Consider the following 23795-nt stretch of genomic DNA (forward strand, 5'->3'; position numbering starts at 1 on the left):
TTTTGTTTTGTTTTTACTGAAAGTGAGAAGAATTACAGTTTAAGTGAGGAGAAAAAATAGAACATTGTATTGGTTACCATATGGGGAAATTTAGTAAGTAACTAGAAAAAAGTAACTAGAAAAAAGTAACCTGACTATATGATTAGGACATAAAAATTCATTCCTCAGAGAAACTAGAAAATCTCCTCTTCTTGGGATCACTTAGAATAAAGTTAATATTTATTATTTCTAGAAAATTCAAGTCTTCATTACAGATAAGCTAATGAACCCATGTACAGAGATCATACTATATATGAATTTTATCTCTAATAATTGCTTTGAAAGCAAAACAAAAAAGAAACCAAAAGGTCAAGTATTTTTCCTAAAAGTTTAATCAAAGAAAATAAAGATTAATGCTTACTTTACCTGCCACCACTCTAGAAGGGGGAAGGCAACGGAAAAGAGAGAGGAGCAGCAGAAATTCTGGGTAAGTTTGTCATGTAACAAAAGTTTGCCTCTGAATTCAGAAATTTGGGGTATCTTTCCAAAATATATACTTACCAGCATTAGTAGGATGCTTTAACTCTTTTATTCATAGTTTACAATAAATGCTGTGAGTTCGTTCCCATTCTGACACGTAAGTGTTAAGTGCAGACAGCCTGAAGCACAGGACTAGACAGGAACCAGCCCTGGGAGGAGTTCAGCTGCACCAGGCTCTCCTGGGGGGCAGGACAGGGAGCTGCTGACAGCCTGTTTCACTCATGAAGTAAAAGGACCAAATCTGCAAAGGAATGACTCCTAGGGAAGTGTAACAGAGTTGCCTTCTAAATTACCGAATATAAGAAGGACTCTTCCTTCCCTCTGGCAGTTATTCTGCTCTCAGAAACATGCTTCTGTAGAGGAGGTATCAGTTGTCCTCTGACTTCTCTGCAGCCCTCAAAGCCTCAGGTATTATTTGGGCATCACTAACACAACAGCACACGGTTTGGTCAGCAGGCACTCACCACTCTGCCATCTAATTTGCACCTCTGCTGAGGGAATGGCAGACTGCACCAGATTATTTTGGAGGAGAGTCCCTGCCAAGTCCACAAATTCTTCACTAAAACATGAGAACTGGCTCTTCTTTCTTCAAAACAAAGGGGGGTAGGAGCAGGGGGAGGGGGGGAGGGAAGAGGAGAAAGAGAAGGAGAAGAAACAATATCCTCCCACAGAAATGTCACCAGAACACAACTTTCTTCTTAATGTTTCCCTACAACTGAAATTAAGGATACAAGCAAAGTCACATTAAAGACAGTTTTAATAAAATTAATGCTATATAAACTGAAAAAGTGATAAAATATATGTATCTCCTGTAATAATGGTTCACAGTTATAACGCAAATCTATAGATTCAAATGCAAATCTATAGATTCAACCTAAAAGGAAATACTAGCAAGAGGATAAATTTTTAGCAGGTGTTTCAAGAATAAAACTACTTTGGATAATCAATTATATTTACTATAAGATACTTACTTCCCTGGAAGAATTCCATAGTTGTATAACAACAGCTTTTACCATGTTCAGCTTAGCTCATTTCTCATGATGAAATTATACTTATTAAAGGTTAAAAATACATTATTTCGCTAGCACCCTAACCATTAAGTAAACATGTGCTATATTTGAAAACTGTTAGACAATTAAATTTCAAAGACTTAAAGGAAGCCTTCAGCATTATATTTATAAGACTAACAACTTCAACCTGCCTTTATTGTACTTAAGTCAGGGGCCACTAAATGCCTGAGCATCAGTACAAAAGGGTATAAACTGAGGAGCCTTGTCAAAACAGGCCCATTTCAGAAGAGCTTGTCCCCGTACAGAGATTAATTCTGAACAGCCTCAAAGTTCTTTTGCAGTTCCAGGATAGTAAATAAAAAAGTTCAACATGTTCAGAGGACTCAAATTTTACTCTGAATGCTATCATTAACTGTTTGAATAATCTGAATCAAAGCACTTCACCTTTCTGGGCCTCCGTTTTATCATTTTTAAAGTAAGAAAAATTCCTGCCAAAAAAGGTTCATAATCTTATGCCCATAATCTTTATCCCTTTAATCTAGCTTTCTACCGTTGTTTCAACATGCAAAAATGCAAATGGAACCATTAGTAAAATACAGCTTCATCAACAGCATCTGCTCGTAAATTTCTTTTTGCCTTTTTAAATATACACAGAAGTGAAGGTAGGAGCACATTAGGATACTGTGTGTGACCACAGCTGTGAATAATTCATCCAAAAATGGTCTGGGTATATTAATTAATCATGAACTAAGCACAACAAATCTCAATGATTTATTTCGACTCCAAGATGCTAAAAGTGATCAATTTTGGCTAAATTACTTAACTCTGAATCTTGATATAATGTAACAGCTAAACATAACAGTACACACAGAACTCCATCCTCTATTAGCTTGTTACCTTCCACTTGGGGGAGATTCAAACCTGTAAGAGGAAGGAGAGAGAGCAGGTGCGCCTGGAGCATTTCTGCTGATGACGTAGGGACTCTCACATTCTACAGTATACTGCATTTATTTTCATCAACACTTCTTGCTATCTTTTCACTCTGGCCCCTATTCCACAACAATATCCCATGGGCCTTGCCAGTTTACCAAATCTCTCTTCACGTTTACAAAGAAACAGATCTGACAATATTTTCAGATTGTGAGGAATACAGTATCTTCCCCATGACAAATTAAAATGTCTTCACTTTTTCATTATGAAGACTTCTCTTGGATATAAATTAAACTGTTTAAGCATCCTTGGGTTTTACTTGTATCCCTGAAAATGATGTGAAGGACTATCCCAAGTGCTTTTTTTTTTAATTTTATTATGTTATGTTAGTCACCATTCATTACATCATTATTTTGATGTAGTGTTCCGTGACTCGTTTGTGCGTGACACCCAGTGCTCCACGCAGAACGTGCCCTCTTTAATATCCATCACCAGGCTCACCCATCCCCCACCCCCCTCCCCTCTAGAACCCTCAGTTTGTTTCTCAGAGTCCTTCGTCTCTCATGGTTCGTCTCCCCCTCCGATTTGCCCCCCTTCATTTTTCCCTTCCTACTTTTTTTTTAAACATATAATGTATTGTTTCAAAGGTACAGGTCTGTGATTCATCAGTCTTACACAATTCACAGCACTGACCATAGCACATACCCTCCCCAATGTCTATCACCCAGCCACCCCATCCCTCCCACCCCCAACCACTCCAGTAACCCCCAGTTTGTTTCCTGAGATTAAGAATTCCTCATATCAGCGAGGTCATTTGACACGTGTTTCTCTGACTTATTTCGCTTAGCATAATACCCTCTAGTTCCATCCACGTCACTGCAAATGGCAAGATTTCAGTTTTTTGATGGCTCTATAATATTCCATTGTGGGTGGGTGGGTGGGTGGGTGTGTGTGTGTGTGTGTGTGTGTGTGTGTGTGTGTGTGTGTGTGTGTATCACATCTTCTTTATCCATTCATCTGTCGATGGACATCTTGGCTCTTTCCACAGTTTGGCTATTGTGGACATTGCTGCTATAAACATTGGGGTGCACGTACCCCTTCGGATTCCTACATTTGTATCTTTGGGGTAAATACCCAGTACTGCAATTGCTGGGTCATAGGGTAGCTCTATTTTCAACTGTTTGAGGAACCTCCATACTGTTCTCCAGAGTGGCTGCACCAGCTTGCCTTCCCACCAACAGTGTAGGAGGGTTCCCCTTTCTCCGCATCCCCGCCAGCATCTGTCGTTCCCTGACTTGTTAATTTTAGCCATTCTGACTGGTGTGAGGTGGTATCTCATTGAGGTTTTGATTTGGATTTCCCTGATGCTGAGCGATGCTGAGCACTTTTTCATGTGTCTGTTGGCCATTTGGATGTCTCCTTTGGAAAAATGTCTGTTCATGTCTTCTGCCCATTTCTGGATTGGATTACTTACTCTTCGGGTGTTGAGTGTGATAAGTTCTTTATAGATTTTGGATACTAGCCCTTTATCTGATATGTCATTTGCAAATATTTTCTCCCATTCTGTCGGTTGTCTTTTGGTTTTGCGGACTGTTTCCTTTGCTGTGCAAAAGGTTTTTATCTTGATGAAATCCCAATAGTTCATTTTTGCCCTTGCTTCCCTTGCTATCCCAAGTGCTTCTTACATGGCTGGTACTCACTATCAGAAGCATTTAGCCAACTCTCCTGAAGAAGCACCTACATCACACAGGGTGGATATGTGTGTGGGTGAGTGTGTATAAGAGCGGGAAAGAGAGCATGTGTGAGAGTACAGCTTAGTCAGGAAAGGTCAGAGTACTACGAAAACCTGTAATTAACCCCAACTCAAAATCCTGAGTAAAGCACTCTACGATCTGTTGGTTGTAATGCCAAACAAACAAAAAAGTTGCAGTTTAATGTGGTGAAGGCAAATACTTTAGAAAGGTCAAATGTGTTTGTAGCTTGCAACAGAAAAGTTAAGACTGTTGCAGTATCTCTAGCAAATAATTCTGTCCATTCCAGAAAAACCGACCTCTTTTTCTGAAACTATGAAGGTCACGAGACGACTGGAAATACCACTTCCCTTCAGTATATGATGACGACTTCTCAGTTTAGCCTGCTACTAGTTTTCATCAAATACGCGCATGGTAACACAATCAAAGAATAATACTTATTTTGGAGTCCTCTTTGGAAACTTCAGGGAACATTAACATTTTCAAAATGCCCCCAAAAAACCTTCTCCTGAAGAAATCTCAATATTTTGTAGACAGATAGTACACCTTAATGCCTGGCAAAACATCTGGTTTTGTTGCTTTGGTTAAGACAAAGCTCTGCACGTCACTGTGACTCACTGCTTTGTTCATCACTGTGCACCGGGGTGCACGGCTCTGTCTTCCATCCTGAGAGAAATCTTATCTATTGTTGTGGAGGTATTCTGCTCCAGGAGTGCCAAGCCTCGAATCACAGCCTGTACAAGAGGATTTGTCATGAAAAATCTACTGTTATGAAAATTGCCAAATTCAGGAAAGCCAAGACTTTCAATCAAGGGCTTCTCAAGAGGTCTTGTCAAGAAGTGGGAGCAATTATGAAATGCTTTGCTACACGTAAGTTCACTGTTTTCAGAAGGCAAATTCTACAGCCAGGATTTTAACTGCCGTTGACTGGATAAAATACAAACTCGTTTGCACAGTTTAAGTTTCAACCTTAAAACTAAAATGTGAAGTTCTAATCTTTTCCTTCCTAACATAGTGTTATGCCAGGATTTGGCCAAAAATGATCTCATTAACCAACAGCAAAGAAAATGATGCAACATGAATTTTTCTGAAAAATCTTAGAGAATTCCTATTTTTTGACACAAGCCTACTTTCACCTGACAAAAGAATTTAGAGATTCCATTTGCTCTTTCATTCTTTTGTGAAATAGCATTTTAAGCACTTGTTTTCACCAAAAACAGTCAAAATTGATTGGATATCAAAGATGACATAAAAGTTGTCAAGTCAAAGACGATGGCATAGTTTTAATGTATTACTTGAAATTTAAATACTAGCAGCCCTTTCATTAAAACTTACTATTGGGCAGAACTAAAGCTTAATTTTGATTAATTTGTAACCATTTAGATTTATTCATTGTCCTCTGAGAAAAGAAAACAGTGGCCACTATTTTTTCCATTTAAAAAAGGGACATAATTCTTATGAAGACTCCTTTTATTTTCCACGTTAAAAAAAATTTCAGTGTAATTAAAAACTATAAGCAAAATTTTATGTTCATGTATATCATGCACATTTTTAGTGGGAGACTATAGCTTTCATCATATTTTTTAGAAAGTATGTAACATAAACATTTTAAGAGCCAAGAGCTTAAATCTAGTGTTCTGGCTCCACATTACACAGCTTCTCTATTTTTATTTGAAATTCTTTTTACTTGATCTCTTTCCCACTACAATGTCTACTGCTCATCAACCCTGCTTGCTCTAAACTTCTACCACTGCTTCAGCTACTGTACTTTTACTTGACCCGTTTATGGTTTTCTTCCCATTCTCTTTCCCCTGTGCTGCCCTGTACTTATTCACTTAAGTGTAGAACAATTACCTTCTATATTTTTAATCAGTAAAACCAACTGTTTCCCTCTAGACGATGAAAAAATGAACCAAAGTAAACATCTCAGGCCCTCTAGAATTCACTCCACTACTATCATCTCAGGGTGTACACAATATAAAGAAATGTAAGGCAATCTATTATAATCAATATTCACTAAAATCAAGCACTAATATAAGATTCCGTTTTATAAACTATCACCAATACACAGCACTTTGGCATCCTTAGATGTAATTTTAAAAAATCACAAAGATAGATAAAACAAGAAATGAGGAAGGAGAAAAGGAGCCAGGAATCAATACAACCACCAGCTAAAATGGTGGAAATGATCATGTTTCTGTTTTGAAGTTGTTAAAAAGAAATTAGCTTAGGGGCACCTGGGTGGCTCAGTCAGTTAAGCATCCGACTCCTTGATCTCAGAGTCCAGTTCAAGCCCCACATTGGGCTCCACGCTGGGCATGGAGCCTACTTTAAAAAAAAAAAAAAAAAATTAAAGGCAGGCAGGCAAGCAACTTAAACTGGAAGAGAACCTTCCTGATTGTAAACATTATTAAAACTAGAATAAATTTTTTGCATAAAGTTGTGATGTCTCCCTCAACAGAGTTCTTTCTCTAGGTGAGTTTCTCCCTCTATCTGGAGTGGTTTGGGTTTTTCCTTCTCAGAGACAGAGAAATGTACAAAAATCTCTTTGTAAGAAATATAAACATATTTTGTCACACTTACCATCCAAAGAAACGAATCCCTTAGAAATTACTATGAAAGTTCTCCCAAGAGTTTACATTCTCCCCTCAAACATACTAACAGATTAAGTTTGTCACTGATTTTCAACAGTCTTTATTAGTCTTCTGAATAAGATAAGACTCTTTGACTAATCTTAATTATAACTACATTCATGAATATTCATATCAAAGAATAATTTTCATATCCTTATAAAAGTGAAGATCATACTTTACTAGGAAACGGCATCCAAGTTATCATCCAAAGACATCTTATTCTCAGGCAAGGTTCAGAAAAATCAAGCTTATTTTTGTTTAAAGTACTGCTTGTTTAAATGCTGTCAGGATTTTATGAGAGCAAGTATGCCATACAGTTAATGGGTAAGATTTACTAGCATGATATGAAAATGCTAGCATGAACAAAAAAATTGAAAGAATCAGTCATTTGCTCATATGACAGTTAAGGTAGTAACTGATTTAAATGTTCGGAATAAAGAAATAAGGGTTACCAACCATCTTTTTAAAAACCTGTTTTCCAATAAATGCTCAGATCGAGGAAAAAGAAAGAAAAAAACATCAAATATAACTTACCTTTTTGTCTCTGGTCCTTACTTCCCCATAGAAATCTAGGGCCTCTTGTGCCTTTAAAAATTTGCCCCGATGTAATAAATATGCACAAATCATTACACCAGTTCGTCCCTTTCCAGCTTTACAGTGAATTGCTGCAACATGATTGTCATCTTCACTTAGCCATTGGTCAAGATCTTCACAAAAGGGTTTGATAAGTTCTAGCTGTGGTGGATTATGGTCTTCAAAAGGATACTGTGCAACTGTGGTAAAAGGATAACCTCAGAATTAGAAAAAAGTCTTTCCTGAATTGTTTATTAAAGTAAGTTAACTTTAGAAATGTTGCATATAAGCTTAACAGGTGTTTAAAAGAAAAACCAGACTCCAGAGAAAAATAATTTGCTGCCTGATAATTTTCCAATTTTTGAATACAAAATAGTCTCTCATTAATTCTTAAACCTACCCACTAGACAGAGAGGCCGAGCATTATTTTCTCCACTTAATGAAAGAGGAAACTTGGCTATGGAGAGGTAGCACAAGTCAACATATTTAAAAGGAGAGGCAAACTCAAAATGAAATGTCACGTAGGTAGGTTTCCTGTCAAGGCTCTCAGTGCATTTTCTGACAAAAGAAGTCATAATATTTATAGTATTACATCACCACAAAACATGTATTCCAGAGAAGGTATAAATTACCAGTAAATCCATAATGGAAAGGACTGATTTTTACACTTCATAAAATAAAAATGCTAATTAAGCATGTTATTTGAAGATGGTCTTGCAAATGTTAGTGTTGATTTTAAAGGCATTTACAAAAGACACTGAGAAAACTACTTATAAAAATGTATACAGTTGTAGTAAAGTGTATCTAATGTCACGTCTTTTCACATGGTTTATAAAAACCCAAAATTTCACTGTTCCCTATAGTCAGAGTTGAGGGTTTTTTTTTTTAAACTTGCCTAGAAATAGGAGTTTAACTGTATCACTATTAAATTTTTTTCTTACTGGTCCCTGCCTTGGTTCCATTCCATTAAAATCCTTAAAAATCCTGACTGACAGCAAATGTATATAATTATCCTGTGTCATCTAAATACGTGAGAAATATTCCTTCTATCTTCAATCAACTCATTAATAACGTGGAACAAGATTCAGTGTTGGGTGAGTCGTCCCGGGAGACAACGACTGCCGTTACAGGGAGTCGCCGGGACAGCTTTCACCTGGGCCTCAGCATTCCATCTTCATCTCCCCAGTGGCACATAAAAACATCCAGGAAACTCTGTGAAACATCTATTTAAAGCTAGATAAACCGTGACTAAAACACACTTTGCCTAGTAAGCAGTAGGCTAAATTCACGAAAAAGGAAAAATTCTCAGTGAGTCTGTATTGGCTCTCAGCCATTAGTGCCTCTGAATTCTCAAACAGGCTGTCTGAATGTCCGTTCTAGATTTTTCAGAAGGAATCCACGGCAAACATATTAGTATATAGCTCATGGCATCCACCTTCTCTTTCTATCACGGTAGCACCTGCCACGCTTCTCCACTCTCCAGGTGTCTCGTGGCTCAAGGGGTTCCACCAACACAGACAGAAGGTTTCTGCGGGCCCTCAGGAGAATTCACCACCGCTAGAGGAGCACTCACTGAGAGCAGCTCCCGCGCTCCTCTACCAGGCTCCTCGCTGAGAGCAGCTCCCGCGCTCACCTACCAGGCTCCTCGCTGAGAGCAGCTCCGCGCTCCTCTACCAGGCTCCTCGCTGAGAGCAGCTCCCGCGCTCCTCTACCAGGCTCCTCGCTGAGAGCAGCTCCCGCGCTCACCTACCAGGCTCCTCGCTGAGAGCAGCTCCGCGCTCCTCTACCAGGCTCCTCGCTGAGAGCAGCTCCCGCGCTCCTCTACCAGGCTCCTCGCTGAGAGCAGCTCCCGCGCTCACCTACCAGGCTCCTCGCTGAGAGCAGCTCCCGCGCTCCTCTACCAGGCTCCTCGCTGAGAGCAGCTCCCGCGCTCACCTACCAGGCTCCTCCTTACCCATGTCCATCATACCCTTCTCTCCCTTTTAGGTCACGGCTCCACAGAGCTAAGTTGCTCTGTTTTCTCCCTATAATCTCTTACTGTTACACCAAATGCCTCCAACAGTAGATATAACCCTCTCTTTATTTTACTGTTAGTCTAGAAATTTTTCCTAATTCTTATAATCTACTCTAGTGTTCTTACTAGTACTGGCAGGTTTATATAATTGTTTCCTAAAACACACCAGCAAAATTAAATTTGTTTTCCAAAATGTCTAAGACCATCTTTAAGATAAATATTTACCTCACTTAATAATTGAGATTATTAATTACTGCTGTGACAGTAAGATTTGGTCTATTGGTTTTAAGTTATATAACAAAAATACATTACTCGGCAGTTAATACCTACCTCTGCAGTTAAATTTGGCGGTATCATAATGTCTTTCAGCACACCTAAAAGAAAAAGTTTAAATGTGACCTAAAGTTATCTTTTGCACGGGCGAAAAAAAGTATAGTAACACACATTTTCTGAACTTTTATACCGCACCAGGCATCATGCTGTTTTGTATTAACTATTTCTTTCAATCCTAACAATCTATGAAGTAGGTAGTGTCATTATCCTCATTTTACCATTAAGGAAACTGATGTTAGGTGTTATGCGCGTACAGCTTACACACTTGCTCACAAAACCTTGATGCCGCTCAGGCTCCCACCTCCCACCCAGCTGCATGTGTACCCTCAAATTTCCTGTACGGACACTCTGTGTGCTGAGGGAGTGTATGTTTGATTTCACCAAGTATGTACAAACAACTAATGAGTTACAGCACTGTCTTTACCTCAGAGTTGAGCATACATTGTTTTCTCAAACTAGTATGTAAAAAAGATATATTTTTAAAATAGTAAAATTATAAGGGCAAAGAAAAAGTAAAAAAAAAAAAAGTGAATGATGTAATGTACTCAAAAACAACACTTCCTAAAAAATTTTTAAGCTAGACCTTTCTCTCTTTAGAGAAGCCAAAGGTCATCTTTTTCAATAATCTCTCAGCTTATGAGTTTTAATTAAAGTCTGAGAGTAATGAAGGAGTAATAAATAAAATACAGAATAATAAAATGTTGACTTAGAGCATACTAAAATTTGTCTTTTTAATATTAGTGACACATTTGTCATCATGCACTGGTTTACTCATGATTAATAAGTATATTTATAAACATTAATAAGGCTCCGAAAGGGATCCCATACTTTGGTTTGTGGTCAGCAGAATCATGGTAACTACAGCTACTAACCAAATGAGTTTAAAAAAAATTATTTAAAATAAAAACTTGGCATTTTAAAACAAATCAAGGTCTACAATCCCTGAATCTCCAATTCTGAAGTGTGAAATTTTAACATTTCCTGTTAAACTTATGGCAAATTCAATTGTGGCAGAATCTGATCTGAGTTTATGACACTGTATGCACTCTTTAACTAATACACTTGAAGAGTCAAACACTTCATGCTAGGTAGGGACTGCTCCAGACCCCAGGGGGTGTTATGTAATACTAGTTAAGTACTTGCTTCCATGTTACCTTTCTGCAAAGGGAAAAATTCTTAACACTGAAACACAACTGGTCCCAAGAGTTTCAATAAGTGATTATGGACATGTATTTCACATTTAAGAAATCCTAAAACTATCTGTATAGTTCCTCTACTTTAAATAGTTTTAAATCCTAATCCACATGAAAGTGGAACTAATTATAAACAAATTGGAATCCACTAGTTTAAATGGTCAGACCTGAAATAAATTGACTTTCACACTACTGCTTAAAACAAAGCTTTCCCCCTTTTTTGCATATAATTTAATATACTGAGTTTTGCTCAAAAAAATTATTTAGTAATGCCATATGCATATTTATGTATCCTTGCTAAATAATTTCATACTCCCTCCTATACAAAACATGACAGGCAGGAGGAAGACTGACCAAGAAAATAGTCATATTTTATACTTCCTTTAGTACAGATTAAAGAAGAGGTCTGGTAAATAGTGAAGAATCCGTAACAGAATATTTTATAAGGACTCATGGAAAGATAGGACTTAGAAGGTGAAGGAGAAGGAGTAGGCTAGGAAACAATTCTAAGAAGCTGGTCTCATGGCAGCACAACAAAAAATAAACATTCTGAGTTTCATGCAGCTTTAGTCCTCTAATATTCTCATGCTTTTTCAGGGGCTCACATGTTTGGTTTGACAAATACTGCTTAACACTACCATCCTAAACTGATTCTCAAATATTACTGTTAAGAGGCAGAAATGGAGGAAAAGTGGGAATAATGAGCTACTATATGTCTACCAGATGTACACACCTTACAAAGGAGTTTCCATGTTTTTTAATTCATAGTCACAACAATATAACAATAGAAAACATAATCTCCATCTTACATATGAGAAAGCTAAGATTTAGAAGAGCATTAAAAAAAACTTGCCCCAAACCACAATATGCAAATGGAAGAGCCAGGTCTCAAGCCCAGGACCTCTGGTTACAAAAGTCAAACTTTTTCCAGCATGGCTCCATACTTCTACTTACAATACAAAATAGAGAACAATTTTAAAAACAAACGCAATAACAAATTCTACTCAAAATCAGCCTTCCTACAAGAGCAATATTTGGCATAAAAGATAGAACCAACAAAAAGCAATCATGAAACATGAAGAAGTTATGAAAATCTCTACAGGTACGGATGAGGAGTACATGAGAACATATACTGGGGCCGGCAGTGATGGACGTGATCTGGAGGAGGGGTTGCTAGGGTAAGAATGATGACTGTCTTCTTAATTAAGACCTTCTCCAAAACTGTACACATGCGCGCACAGATGCACGCATGCACACACCCAGGTCCTTATAACTTTTGTGTGGTATGTTAGTTGATATGTCTCTGAACAAACCAAAACTGAATGGGATTTACATAAATGGAAAATGGGATGTGACTGAGACAAGTATTAGGTAACTCTGACCACTTATACTTCCATATAATTAAAATTCAACTTAAAAGATACCATTTTTAAAAATCTTATACTGGCTTATATGAGACAAGAGAGATGAAGAAGCATTGAAAGAGTTTTTAATGAAGCGGTAGACAGAAAGTGAAGGAAGAGATAGGACTAATAGGAAAAGCTTCCAGAGAAGTGAGACTTGCCAAAGAGTCAGTGAAGTATGCAGGTCTCTTCTGTAACTCTCTTCAACATCACTATCTCTAGCTTACAAAAGAAAACCTAACAGATAAAAATTAACAACAGCTAAAGGTTCACCACCAAATGATGGAGAGTTGTATGTCAAATAGAATACACAATGAAATACAGTAACCCTTTTAAAAATGAATATCCAGTAAACATTTAAGGTCCTCAAAGGCAGGAAGTGTATTATACCTCTACCCCCATCTTCCTCCCTCTTCCTCTTACCCCCACCAGCCTACAGGTACACAGAGGAACATACAAAAATGTAATATACACACTTGCACAAAACAAACTAATTTACTAAGCATCATCATACCCAAATGTGATTAACGATACGAAGCTAATTTTGTCCTTTCTTAAAATAATTTACTGAATGCTTGATAATATAGAGATATAAACAGTCAATTATTAAAAAGTCCGTATTAAGAACTGTTCTTCATCCACACGTCGTAATTGCCATAAGAAGTTTAATATACCATTAAATACATGTATGTCTAGTGTAAATATTTTAAGACCTTTCAGTTTCTATGTTTGCAAGGACATACATCACATGTAGTTAACATCCCCAAAATAAAAGAAATAAAATAGAAACATCTGTTGCTTGCCAGACTCCCTTACCCAGAGCCAGAAATACAAAAAGGGGTAGAGAGAAGGTGAAGAATGAAAAATGTCATCAGAAATCAAAGCATGCTACAACCTGGTAGTTCTAGAAACTTCTGAAGTAAAATTTGGGGAGGTTAAAACAAACGACGACGACAACAACAACAAAACCAGAAAGGGAAGATTGGCATAAACGGTGGGTGGTCTGCTACCATATGTACCTGTGTGACCTTGTTCAACTCACTTAACTTCTAGGCCTCAGATTCCCCATCTGTAAAATGAGAAGGTTGGACTAAATGATCTCTTTCAGGTACTTTCCAGTTCTGAAAGTCTATGACTCCGTTAAATGGAGTGAGGAAGGGGAACTGAAATATAAATACCAAAAGCTACTCTCAACTAATGAGACAGTTCATTAACTCTGGGGTCCGACGTTTAGAAATACAAAAACAAAAGGGCAGCCAAGTTCCCAGACTAGCTCCCAATACCACCTTTAACCATAATAATGTTAAGTGATCCAGAGCACTGACAGTGCAAGCCTAGGTCCTAAATTCTGGAAGCAGGAAGCCACTGAATACAGGAATGAAAAGAATTTCCTTCCTTTTCTTTGGATATAATGTTAAACTCGAATAAAATTTTGAAAAAGACAGAATTTGTCTTTGGTATCTTTCTGCCTTCCTTCTGGGACTCTGAATGCCTAATCTTTAGAGTCTAAACCCTGAAGTGACTCACTTAATGGACTGACTGCAGCTTTTGACACTTCTTGTCCTGTGCTTTATTTTCTTTTTTAAACTTAGCTTCTGAATCTAGTTATTCAAAAAGTATAAAGCTTTGAGGTTTTTATTTTCCTCCACAGAAACACTCTGGCGTCTGCAACAAGGCTAGTTACAGGAGGTTACTCAGGACGAGAGGAAGACCTATTCACAGATCACCTACACTCAAGTCCCTACAGCACCTTTGTCTTTCACCTTGTTACCTGTCACCCCACACCCTCGGCATAAACGTTTGCTTCTTTGTGAATCCAAGGAAATTAATGAAAACTCACTAGGAGAAACAATAATGGTGTCTACTTCACTCTCATGTCTTCTGAGGTCTTATCAGAATAGAAAGATCACTAAATTAAACATAGAAAAGCAACATTCCACAAGCTGACAAGGCACACAGAATCTTTCATCCTTTTTGGTGATGATTTAAATGCCCACTGAAGGGAGAAGAGAATCTTATTCTTACATTTGAGAAATAAATTCTACAGAAATTATGACAGTCAATCGGGAAACATAACTTCAGATTAAAATTTTTCCTGTTGCATAATTTACAGACATCACATAGGAAAAATAAAAACCAGGTAGAAAAATAACACATTTTATATACCATTTCTTAAAAGGTAGAAAGTGGGTCAATATTTTGGGAAGGAATAATAGTCTTCAAGGGCAAAAATGATAAAATATTTTCTTCCCATTTTTCTTTTGGTCTTTTTTTCCTTTTCACATCCCTACTCACAAAGTCAAAAAGAAAAACAAAAGGTTGAAGATAAGCTAGCTGTACCAAGGAGGCAATCTTTACATCCTTGCCTTAAACAAGATAAACCACCCAACTCAACAATTTCAGATAACTTACTTTTGTTATATACAGTTAGAGAGTACCTTAATAGCTGTTTCAATCAAATGACCTAAAGACACAGAATAAACAAAACTACACCCACTCTGAAGCATCTATCTCTATGGAAGATGTTATTAATGCTTTAACAGAAAAAGCTCTGCTGTGAAATACACTTCAAGTTACCACATGGCTATTGGCTCAAAGATGGGCTAGATGCCAAGTCATTTAAACCAGATCAAGTAAAGTGAATGTGTGCCAACATTGTTTTGACCTCATCACTACACTTTCTGAATGACCTAACAATGCTCTTAATCAGACATCTTGGACTAATTGTTTTAGGAACACAATTCTGTTAAAATATATCTTTAACTCTACCTGATTCTAACAAGGAAATAACTTTCACTTAATAGTTATTTTAGAAGATATTTGCAAGCATACAAATAAAAGACATACTTACAGATTGTATATCTTGTAATGGTTTTTATGCTTTGAATCCAAAAACCTTAAAACAAAACAAACAAACAAAAAGCCACCATTAACAAAAATGAGCTAACATTTGAAATTACATTTATACTATTGAGAAAACCTAAATGACAGATTCCATTTTTCCTAATCTCAAATACCATTTAAGAAAAATAAATAAATAAATTCCAATAAATATTCCCTTCATGGGTTTAAACTAGTAATCAGGTCATTCTTAAATAATTATTACATTACACAGATTTATACAATCTGAAGTAAAGCCAGAGCTTTTCATAGAATAAATATTTTCATAATCTTCTCTCTTTAGCCTAACATTATGAGGTTGAGTATTAAATAAGTTATTTAAAAGGCAGCATTAGCACTTAGCTCAAGTTCACCTAGCTCATTCAGATGTGCAACAGTCATGTGTAATCAAGTAATCTTAAAAATAACCCTGAAAATTCAGCCATCATTTTCTTTCAAATAAGAAACTTTTCATATTTGAAAGATGCAAGTAGTAACTATTAACTCCATACAAAGTTTATTAAGTATTTTCACATATATATTATCAGTTGACGCTCACAAACATCTGAGAGATAGAGCTTATTCACATTTTACAAATGAGGGAAGTGTGTCAAAGAAATTACAAAACTTGCCCAAGGTCATACAGCTAATAAGCCAAAGAATCAAGACCAAAGACCTCTCCCTCAAAACAGTTACAAAACTAAACAACAGCAACAATTACAGCCAACAAAAGCACTTGCCATGTGTTTCTACCACATTTAAGTACTTTATGCATATAAATTTGTTTACTCTTATGAGGTAGTTATAGGGGGAAAGGGGTTAGAAAAGTATAAGCTGAGGAAATAGGATAAACAGAATAAAAAGACAAATGGAAAACAAAAGAGAAGATTTAAAAAGATCTAAAGTCTAGGAGTTTCAACATATGAGCAGGAGTTCTAGAGAAAAGAACAGAAAACACAAGAAGAAATCCAAGATACAATTCAAGAATAATACTGAAGGACAGGAGTTTCCAAAATCAAAGGATACAATGAGTATTCAGCAAAAAAGATGAAAATAGACCCAAATACAGGTATATATATATAGCTCAGTGAAATGTCTAAATACTGAAGAGATAAACGTAGTAGGACCCTAGAATATGCCCAAAGAGGAAACAGGTTTCATAAAAAGTATCTGGAATCAGAATTACACCACCCTTTTTAATGGCAACACTAGCAGCTAGAAAACAATCGGGCAAAACCTTCTGAGTTTGAGGGAAAACTATTCCCAGCCTAGAATTCCATACCAAAAGAGATATTAAATCAAGTGTGAATATATAATAAAGGCATTTTTAAACAAGAGAAATCTCAAATAATTTTGCTGCCCACATAATCTCTCTCAGGAAGTTACCAGAAGATGTGTTCCACCAAAACAAGGGTGGGAAACCATGAAAGAGAGGACGATTCCAGGAACTGAAGAATCCAGCTCATGAGAAGGGAAAAGGGAATCCTCAGAGTGACGACGGTGAAGGAACATCCTAAGCAGACAGCTATAAAGCAGATCTAGTGAACAACTGACCCAGATCAGGGTAGATCAGAAGGCTCCTGAAGAAGATAAAATCGATATAATACCAAATGTGCTTGAACATGTTAAGAGATTTATATAGTTTAGGAATAAAGTTAAGAACACAGAAACTAAGGAAGCTAAGAGAGAGAGAGAGAATTTTAACTCCAGGGAAAATAAAATGTTTAGGAAAAAACAGTTACACTACTCAACTGTAAATCGCATTTATCTAGTCATAATCACATAAAAACCCAACATTTATATAACCAAAATTACAATTTAGCTACTAGAAGGAGGGCTGAAAATATGTGTATGGTTGGGTAGAGGGAAAAAGAGTTCATAAATCTGGATGTGAAAAATCATGCCACACAGTAGTATGAGGATTACTTGTAACTTTGTCACTAGTTGAAATGATATATTTGTATGTCACACTAAAATATTAATTACAATCAACACTTAAAAATTAAGCAGAGTACAGATTTTATATAATTTGTTAACTACAGTATTCTAACAAATTTTTAATATTTTCTGAACTATTATAATCAAAACGAATACAACAATGACTTTCTCCTATACCAGCAAAACATTCTCTAATGGACTTAGTATGACAAGATGGGTTCCTCTTATTTCTGCAGAGTCAGGCCCTCATCCCATAAACCACTCAGCAGTTTCTAGACCAGGCTCTTTCCTTGCACGACCAGTGTTTCATCAAGGGTTCCAGGTCACTAGTATTTTTTTTTAACGGTATGCTTTCATGTTTTCATTCCTTGATACCCATTCCTATCAATGTTATCTTTTATTTAAATGTACTGAGAGAACATGTATTAAGTACCTGAAACTGCGCTTGTTTCCCTGGGATAAAATTATTTAAGGACTATCGTCCCTGCCCTCAAAGTAATACTAGGGTAAATGTATCAGTGAGAATAAGGTTTAGCTGTGAGAAACAGAAGAAAGTGGGTGGGGGAGGGGCCCATAAACAAATATGCTACTAATTATATAAAATACACTACTCTCCCACATAAATTCCAGGATTAGTAGTCTACAACTGGTTGGGTAGATTTGTTTCATAAAGGCCTGGAGCCCAGGACCCTTCCATCATATGCTGAGCCAACATGATGGGCAACCCAAGGTCCAAGATGGTGTGCCATCATATTTGTAGTAAGAACAGACCGGAGAAGGGAAAGAAGGATAGGCCCCTCCTTTAAGAATTCATTATTTCTACTTAAAAACAATAGATTTTAAGTTATCACATTATCAAATCTAGCCACAGGGGAAGCTGGAATTACCACGGGCACTCTGGGAAAACACGTACACAGCAAACAAGCAAGTGTTCTATTAATGATGGGAAACGTAAAGATGATCATTGACTTTCTCGATGGTTGTTCTATTCTCTAATTTCAATTACCTCTAATCTTTATTTTCTTCTGCAAAACAAAAACAAAAACTAATGACTAATACTAATGTAACAGGTATATTTGTAATCCTAATTTAAAGTCACTCTAAGAGGGGCACCTGGGTGGCTCACTCCTTAAGCCTTCGGCTCAGGTCATGATCCCAGGGTCCTGGGACTGAGCTCCACATCGGGCTCCCTGCTTGGCAGGAAGCCTGCTTTGCCCTCTCCCACTCCCGCTGCTTGTGTTCCTGCTCTTGCTGTCAAATAAAAATTAATTAATTAATAAAATAAAATAAAATCACTCTAAGAAGGAGTCCATAAGCTCTACCAGACTCTTGTCAAATAAAAATTAATTAATTAATTAAATAAAATAAAACCACTCTAAGAAGGAGTCCATAAGCTCCACCGGACAGCCAAAAAGGTACACGGCATAAAAAAAAAGACAAAGAACTCTTGCCAAGGGGCAAAGGGAAACAAAGGGAAATTACTACTTTGTGGTTCTGGGGATGACTATTAATAAACCATAGAGGACAATATTTCATTCTAATATTTCATGTGTACTTTTCTTTAAATATTTAAGTTACGTGTTACTTCTTACGACTCTTCAGTTTAGCCCACTTCTTCAACTAACCAAGGAAGCACTGCTTCTGCTAAGACGACTTCTACTCCACTATGAATATTCTACAGGAAAAAGTGGTGTTACACATCCTTTCTCTCGTCTCTCCTACCCTCTTTATCTTCTCAATTCCTATACCTTTCTCAATTTGTACTTCTGGATTTCTTTCTTTAAACTGAGATAAAATTTACATACAGTGAAACAGATCTTAGGTGTACAACCATCTCAATCAAAATACAGAATACTTCCATCACTCCAGAAAATTCCCTTATGCCCATTTGCAGTCAAACCCCACTAAGCTCCCAGGCAGCTAATATTACCACAGATTAATTTGTCCTTGTGTTCTTGAACTTCATATAAATGTAATCATTTAATATGCAGTCTTTTGTAACTGGCTTCTTTCATTTAATCTAATGTCTTACAGATTTATCCATGTTACATGTATCATTAGTTCATTCCTTTTATTCTGTGTATGATTCCACTGCATGACTACACCATCACTCCTTTGATGGATATTTAGGATGTTTACAGTTTGGGGTTATTATGAGTAAGTATTATATAAACATTCTTGTGCAAGAATTTTGGGGATACCTGCTTTTATTTTCCGTGAGTAAATAAGTAATAACTACAAGTAGAGTTGCTGGGTCATAAGGAAGACAGGGTAGGTGTATATTTATAAGAAACTACTAAACAGTTTTCCGAAACAGTTATATCATTTTACAAACCTATCCGCATTTTAAAAGAGTTCCAGTTGCTCCACAATCTCATCAACATTTGGTGCTGTCAGTTTTAATCATAGCTTTTCCAATGGGTATAAAGTGGTACCTTATTGTGGTTTTAAATTTCCTTTCCCTGATGACTAATGATATTAAGCATATTTTCATTTGTTTATTAGCCATTTTTACACCTTCTCTGAAAATGTCTGTTCAAGTCATTGGCTCATTCCCCAGTCCCCTAGTTGGATTACCTGGCTTTTTATTATTGATTTACAGAAGTTTCATATGTTCTGGGTCAAAGTCTTTTTTTTTTTTTTTTAAAGATTTTATTTATTTATTTGAGAGAGAGAATGAGAGATAGAAAGCACGAGAGGGAAGAGGATCAGAGGGAGAAGCAGACTCCCTGCTGAGCAGGAAGTCCGATGTGGGACTCGATCCCGGGACTCCAGGATCATGACCTGAGCCGAAGGCAGTCGCTCAACCAACTGAGCCACCCAGGCGCCCTGGGTCAAAGTCTTTTATCAGATATACATATTAACATAAATATTTGCTCCTCATCTATGACTTGCTTTTTCATTTCCTTAATAATGTGTTTTGATAATCAATAATTTAAAATTCTGATAAAGGGCACCTGGGTGGCTCAGTCGATTGTGTCTGCCTTCAGCTCAGGTCATGATCCCAGGGTCCTGGGATCGAGTCCCGTGTTGGGCTCCCTGCTCCACAAGGAGTCTGCTTCTCCCTCTGCCCCTCCTTCCACTCGTTCTTTCAATCCTTCCCAAATAATAAATATTTTTTAAAATAAAATAAAATAAAATTCTGATAAAAATCCAATATATCAAATTTTTTTGTTTAGAACTTTGTATCCTCTCAGAAATCTTTCCCTACCCTTAGAGTTCACAAAAATATTCCCTATGCTTTCTTCCAGAAACTTTACTTTTAGTTTTTTCTCAGTTTACATTTTAATATGGTTGGAAATTTAGAAATTTAGATAAATGCTAAGGATAACTGGGATAACCAAAACAAAAACAAATTATTTGAAGGACAATGACTATAAAATTTAGGAAACAACAACTCATTGCTATCTACCATATCTTTTCCTCCAAGAAAATGAATAAGCAGGAAGTGATCTGCAAAATACAATTTTCTCACAGAAAGTCTACAATTTAAATGTGAGCAGAGCAAAAGGTATTTTGGAGGACTAACAATTCACTTTTAGTTCATTCTGGGTCTGCTAATGTTAAGTTTTGAATCCAAATACATAAACCAATAATGTATAAATAAGGAAACACTCGTCTTATAGCCCAAATCCAGGGAACACGATTCACATGTGGCTGCCCTGCACACACACTGAAGTGGGGTTGAAATACCAAAATGGTCATAGCAGTTATCAAAAGTTTTCTGGGAGAGATGGAGGTTTTCACTATTCACTTTCAACACTTCTGCAACTGTCTTGTTAAATATAAGCATATACTACTTTCAAAAGAAAAAAAAATCTCCTGCCCTACCGTATTTTCCAAAAAAGTACAGAACTGACAAAGTTATGTATCACCCTATTGTACCTCCAGAAAGCGAGCTTGATGAGCTTAGAAATCCAACTGCTTTTGAACAATATATTTTAGTTTACATAAATATTTTCATATACTATTCAGGTTTTTTTAATGTGAGACCAATCCTCCTTGAGAAACAGTTTGGGGTTTTTTTTTTTTAAAGATTTTATTTATTTATTTGACAGAGAGAGAGAGAGCACAAGCAGGGGGAGCAGGAGAGGGAGAAGCAGGCTCTCCTCTGAGCAGGGAGCCCGATGTGGGGCTCAATCCCAGGAGCCAAAAGCAAATGCTTAACCGACTGAGCCACCCAGGCACCCCCAGAAAGTTTTTATGAGATTCATGCAATTCCTGTTTATAAAGACTCATGAGGCTTTTTAAAATTGTATCTTCATTCATACTGAGACTGTCTTGAAGATATTTTTAAAAAATTATTAGCATACCACAAAATCGCAAATCTGATCTCACTGAAAAAACAACTAACAAAACACAATTTGTTAAAATGCTAGTAACTGCTCTTTAGTCCCTCCTAGAGGCACAGCCATGGAAAGCCCAGTCTTTAATTTCATCAAGACTCTTCCTGTGTTATTTTAGGTAGGAGTCCATAATGTACATTCAAAACCAGTTTTTGATTCTCTTTTAAATTTCAAGTATTATTTATCAGAGGCACAAGTGCTGAGAATTTCTGCTTCCCAATCTTCCATTTTCCTACGTTTCACTCAGGAAGTACTGAGAACTTACTAAATAAATAACCTTAATGATTCCTTTTAACATGCATTTTTTTTTTTTTAATCACCTCGGTTCTTCAGTTCTAGGGAAGAAAACAATCTACCGGGGTAACCTTTCATAAAATTAAATATCCCACAAAATAATCCTGATTGGGCCTGTAAAATGGAAATACACTAAAATGGCAAACAGGCATCAAGCTGGTGGTGGCTTGTTGGTGTGCAATATTAAGGCTATTAAAACAACATCCAGGGGCGCCTGGGTGGCTCAGCCGTTAAGCGTCTGCTTTCGGCTCAGGTCAAGATCCCAGGATCCTGGGATCAAGTCCCGCATCAGATTCCCAAGTAGTTAGGAGCCTGCTTCTCCCTTTTCCTGCTGCTCCCCCACTTGTGCTCTCTGTCAAATAAATAAATAAAATCTTAAAAAAAAAAAAAAGACCAAAAAACCCAGAAAAACTGGGGAAGAATATCATTAATGATTAGCAATGTCTACCATCAGTCGGGAAGAGAGAATAATATAAAAATTTTCACTGTATTTGCCATTTCTGGAAAAAAAATCAATACAAATTTATGGGTAAAATTCAACATTAGAGTAGTAAGGTTACTGTAACCAAATTACAGGCCTTAAATAAGCTTGTTCTTAAAATCTTTTTATATATTCAATATAAAGGGGTCATCTATTAAAAGTTTTCTTACTGTAACATGTATATATATATATATATATATATATATACTTTCAACCATTATAGAGTATCTGGTAGAGGAATTATCCTCTTGCTATAAGCTAATGTAAAACTGGGCAAAATATATGAGGTAACCATTTTAGGCACTAAACAGAAGGCAGCACAGGCTTACGAACCTTCAGAAAAAAAGAAACATGAGGTAACTCTCATGACTGCCTTACTTTCAGCTCTGAGGCTCTCTTCTGACACAGCGGGAGGAAACAGAACAAACGGAACAAAGGTCTCACTGAGGTAAAAGGCAGAGATTTGAGTTCCGGGGTGCTAAGGCAGCTAAAGTTTGTAGAACAGAATAGCAGAGAGAAGGGATTGAAAAAGACAGCCTCAGAAGTCTGTACGGAAATTCACCTCCGGTCCTCAGCCAAGGGTTGGTTTGGGTTGCATATGTGCAGGATCTGAAAGCATCATGGAGAGAACACCAGAGATAGCACTGCCAGGAGGAGGAGCTCTGGCCCAGCCAGAATGCAGAGACTTCACTGAAGCACCAGGTGTTCAGCTGAGACCCCAGAAAGGCCACAACTTAGAACGGAGGACCGTGCCCTAAGAGAAGACAAAACTGAATAGGCCTGCCTTAACAAAGAAAACCAAGCCTGACAATACCAGAAGATTAATCGTCAATTTAAATGCCTGCCGAGATGAAACTCAACACCCTTAATGAAAGTAACAATCCAAACTCCCTACAACATATCATTCACAACATACAACATATCATTCACAACATTCAACATACAATTAAAATTTATTAGACGTGCAAAGCAGAAAAATATGACCCATGACCTAGAGAAAAAAGCAGTCAATAGAAACCAATACCAAGATGAACCAGATGTTGGAATTAGCACATATGGACTTCAAAGCAGCTACTATAAATACATATACGAATATAAAGGAAGATGATTACAGTAAGTGAGAGAACAAAAAGTCTCAACAAAGATACAGAAACTATAAAAGAAATTCTAGGCCTCAAAAGTTCAGTATCTGGGGGCGCCTGGGTGGCTCAGTTGGTTAAGCGACTGCCTTAGGCTCAGGTCATGATCCTGGAGTCCCAGGATCGAGTCCCGCATCGGGCTCCCTGCTCAGCAGGGAGTCTGCTTCTCCCTCTGACCCAACCCCCTCTCATGCGCTCTCTCTCTCTCTTTCTCATTCTCTCTCTCAAATAAAATCTTAAAAAAAATTTTAAGAAGTTCAGTATCTGGAAAGAAAAATCTACTCGTAACAGAAGACTGGAGACTGCAGAAGAAAGCGGTGGCAGACTGCATTTTTTCAAGAAGGACTGCATCATCCCC

At 37.1% G+C, this 23795-nt stretch overlaps 1 protein-coding gene across 5 annotated transcripts in view; it reads right to left on the minus strand.

Moving 5' to 3' along the window:
- The window catches only part of PTEN (phosphatase and tensin homolog), a 100523-nt gene that overhangs the window by 33691 nt on the left and 43037 nt on the right, over positions 1 to 23795 (minus strand). For 4 of the 5 annotated variants that reach the window (XR_015767089.1, XM_088019863.1, XM_088019864.1 and 1 more), the window contains exons 3-5: positions 15211 to 15255; positions 9761 to 9804; positions 7378 to 7616 (exon numbers count right to left, since the gene is read on the minus strand). Coding sequence is in view for 4 of the 5 variants with exons in the window: in XM_088019863.1 (XP_087875989.1) it covers positions 7378 to 7616; positions 9761 to 9804; positions 15211 to 15255 (328 nt within the window). In the remaining variant the exon portion in view is untranslated. Of the gene's footprint in view, positions 1 to 540; positions 627 to 7377; positions 7617 to 9760; positions 9805 to 15210; positions 15256 to 23795 lie in introns of those variants that run through there. The other variant, XM_028104535.2, reaches the window with a different exon arrangement.

The sequence above is a fragment of the Eumetopias jubatus genome, unplaced genomic scaffold, assembly GCF_037043125.1.
Source record: "Eumetopias jubatus isolate StellerSeaLion01/CBP00866 unplaced genomic scaffold, mEumJub1_p1.0 scaffold_17, whole genome shotgun sequence".
NCBI lineage: Eukaryota > Metazoa > Chordata > Mammalia > Carnivora > Otariidae > Eumetopias > Eumetopias jubatus.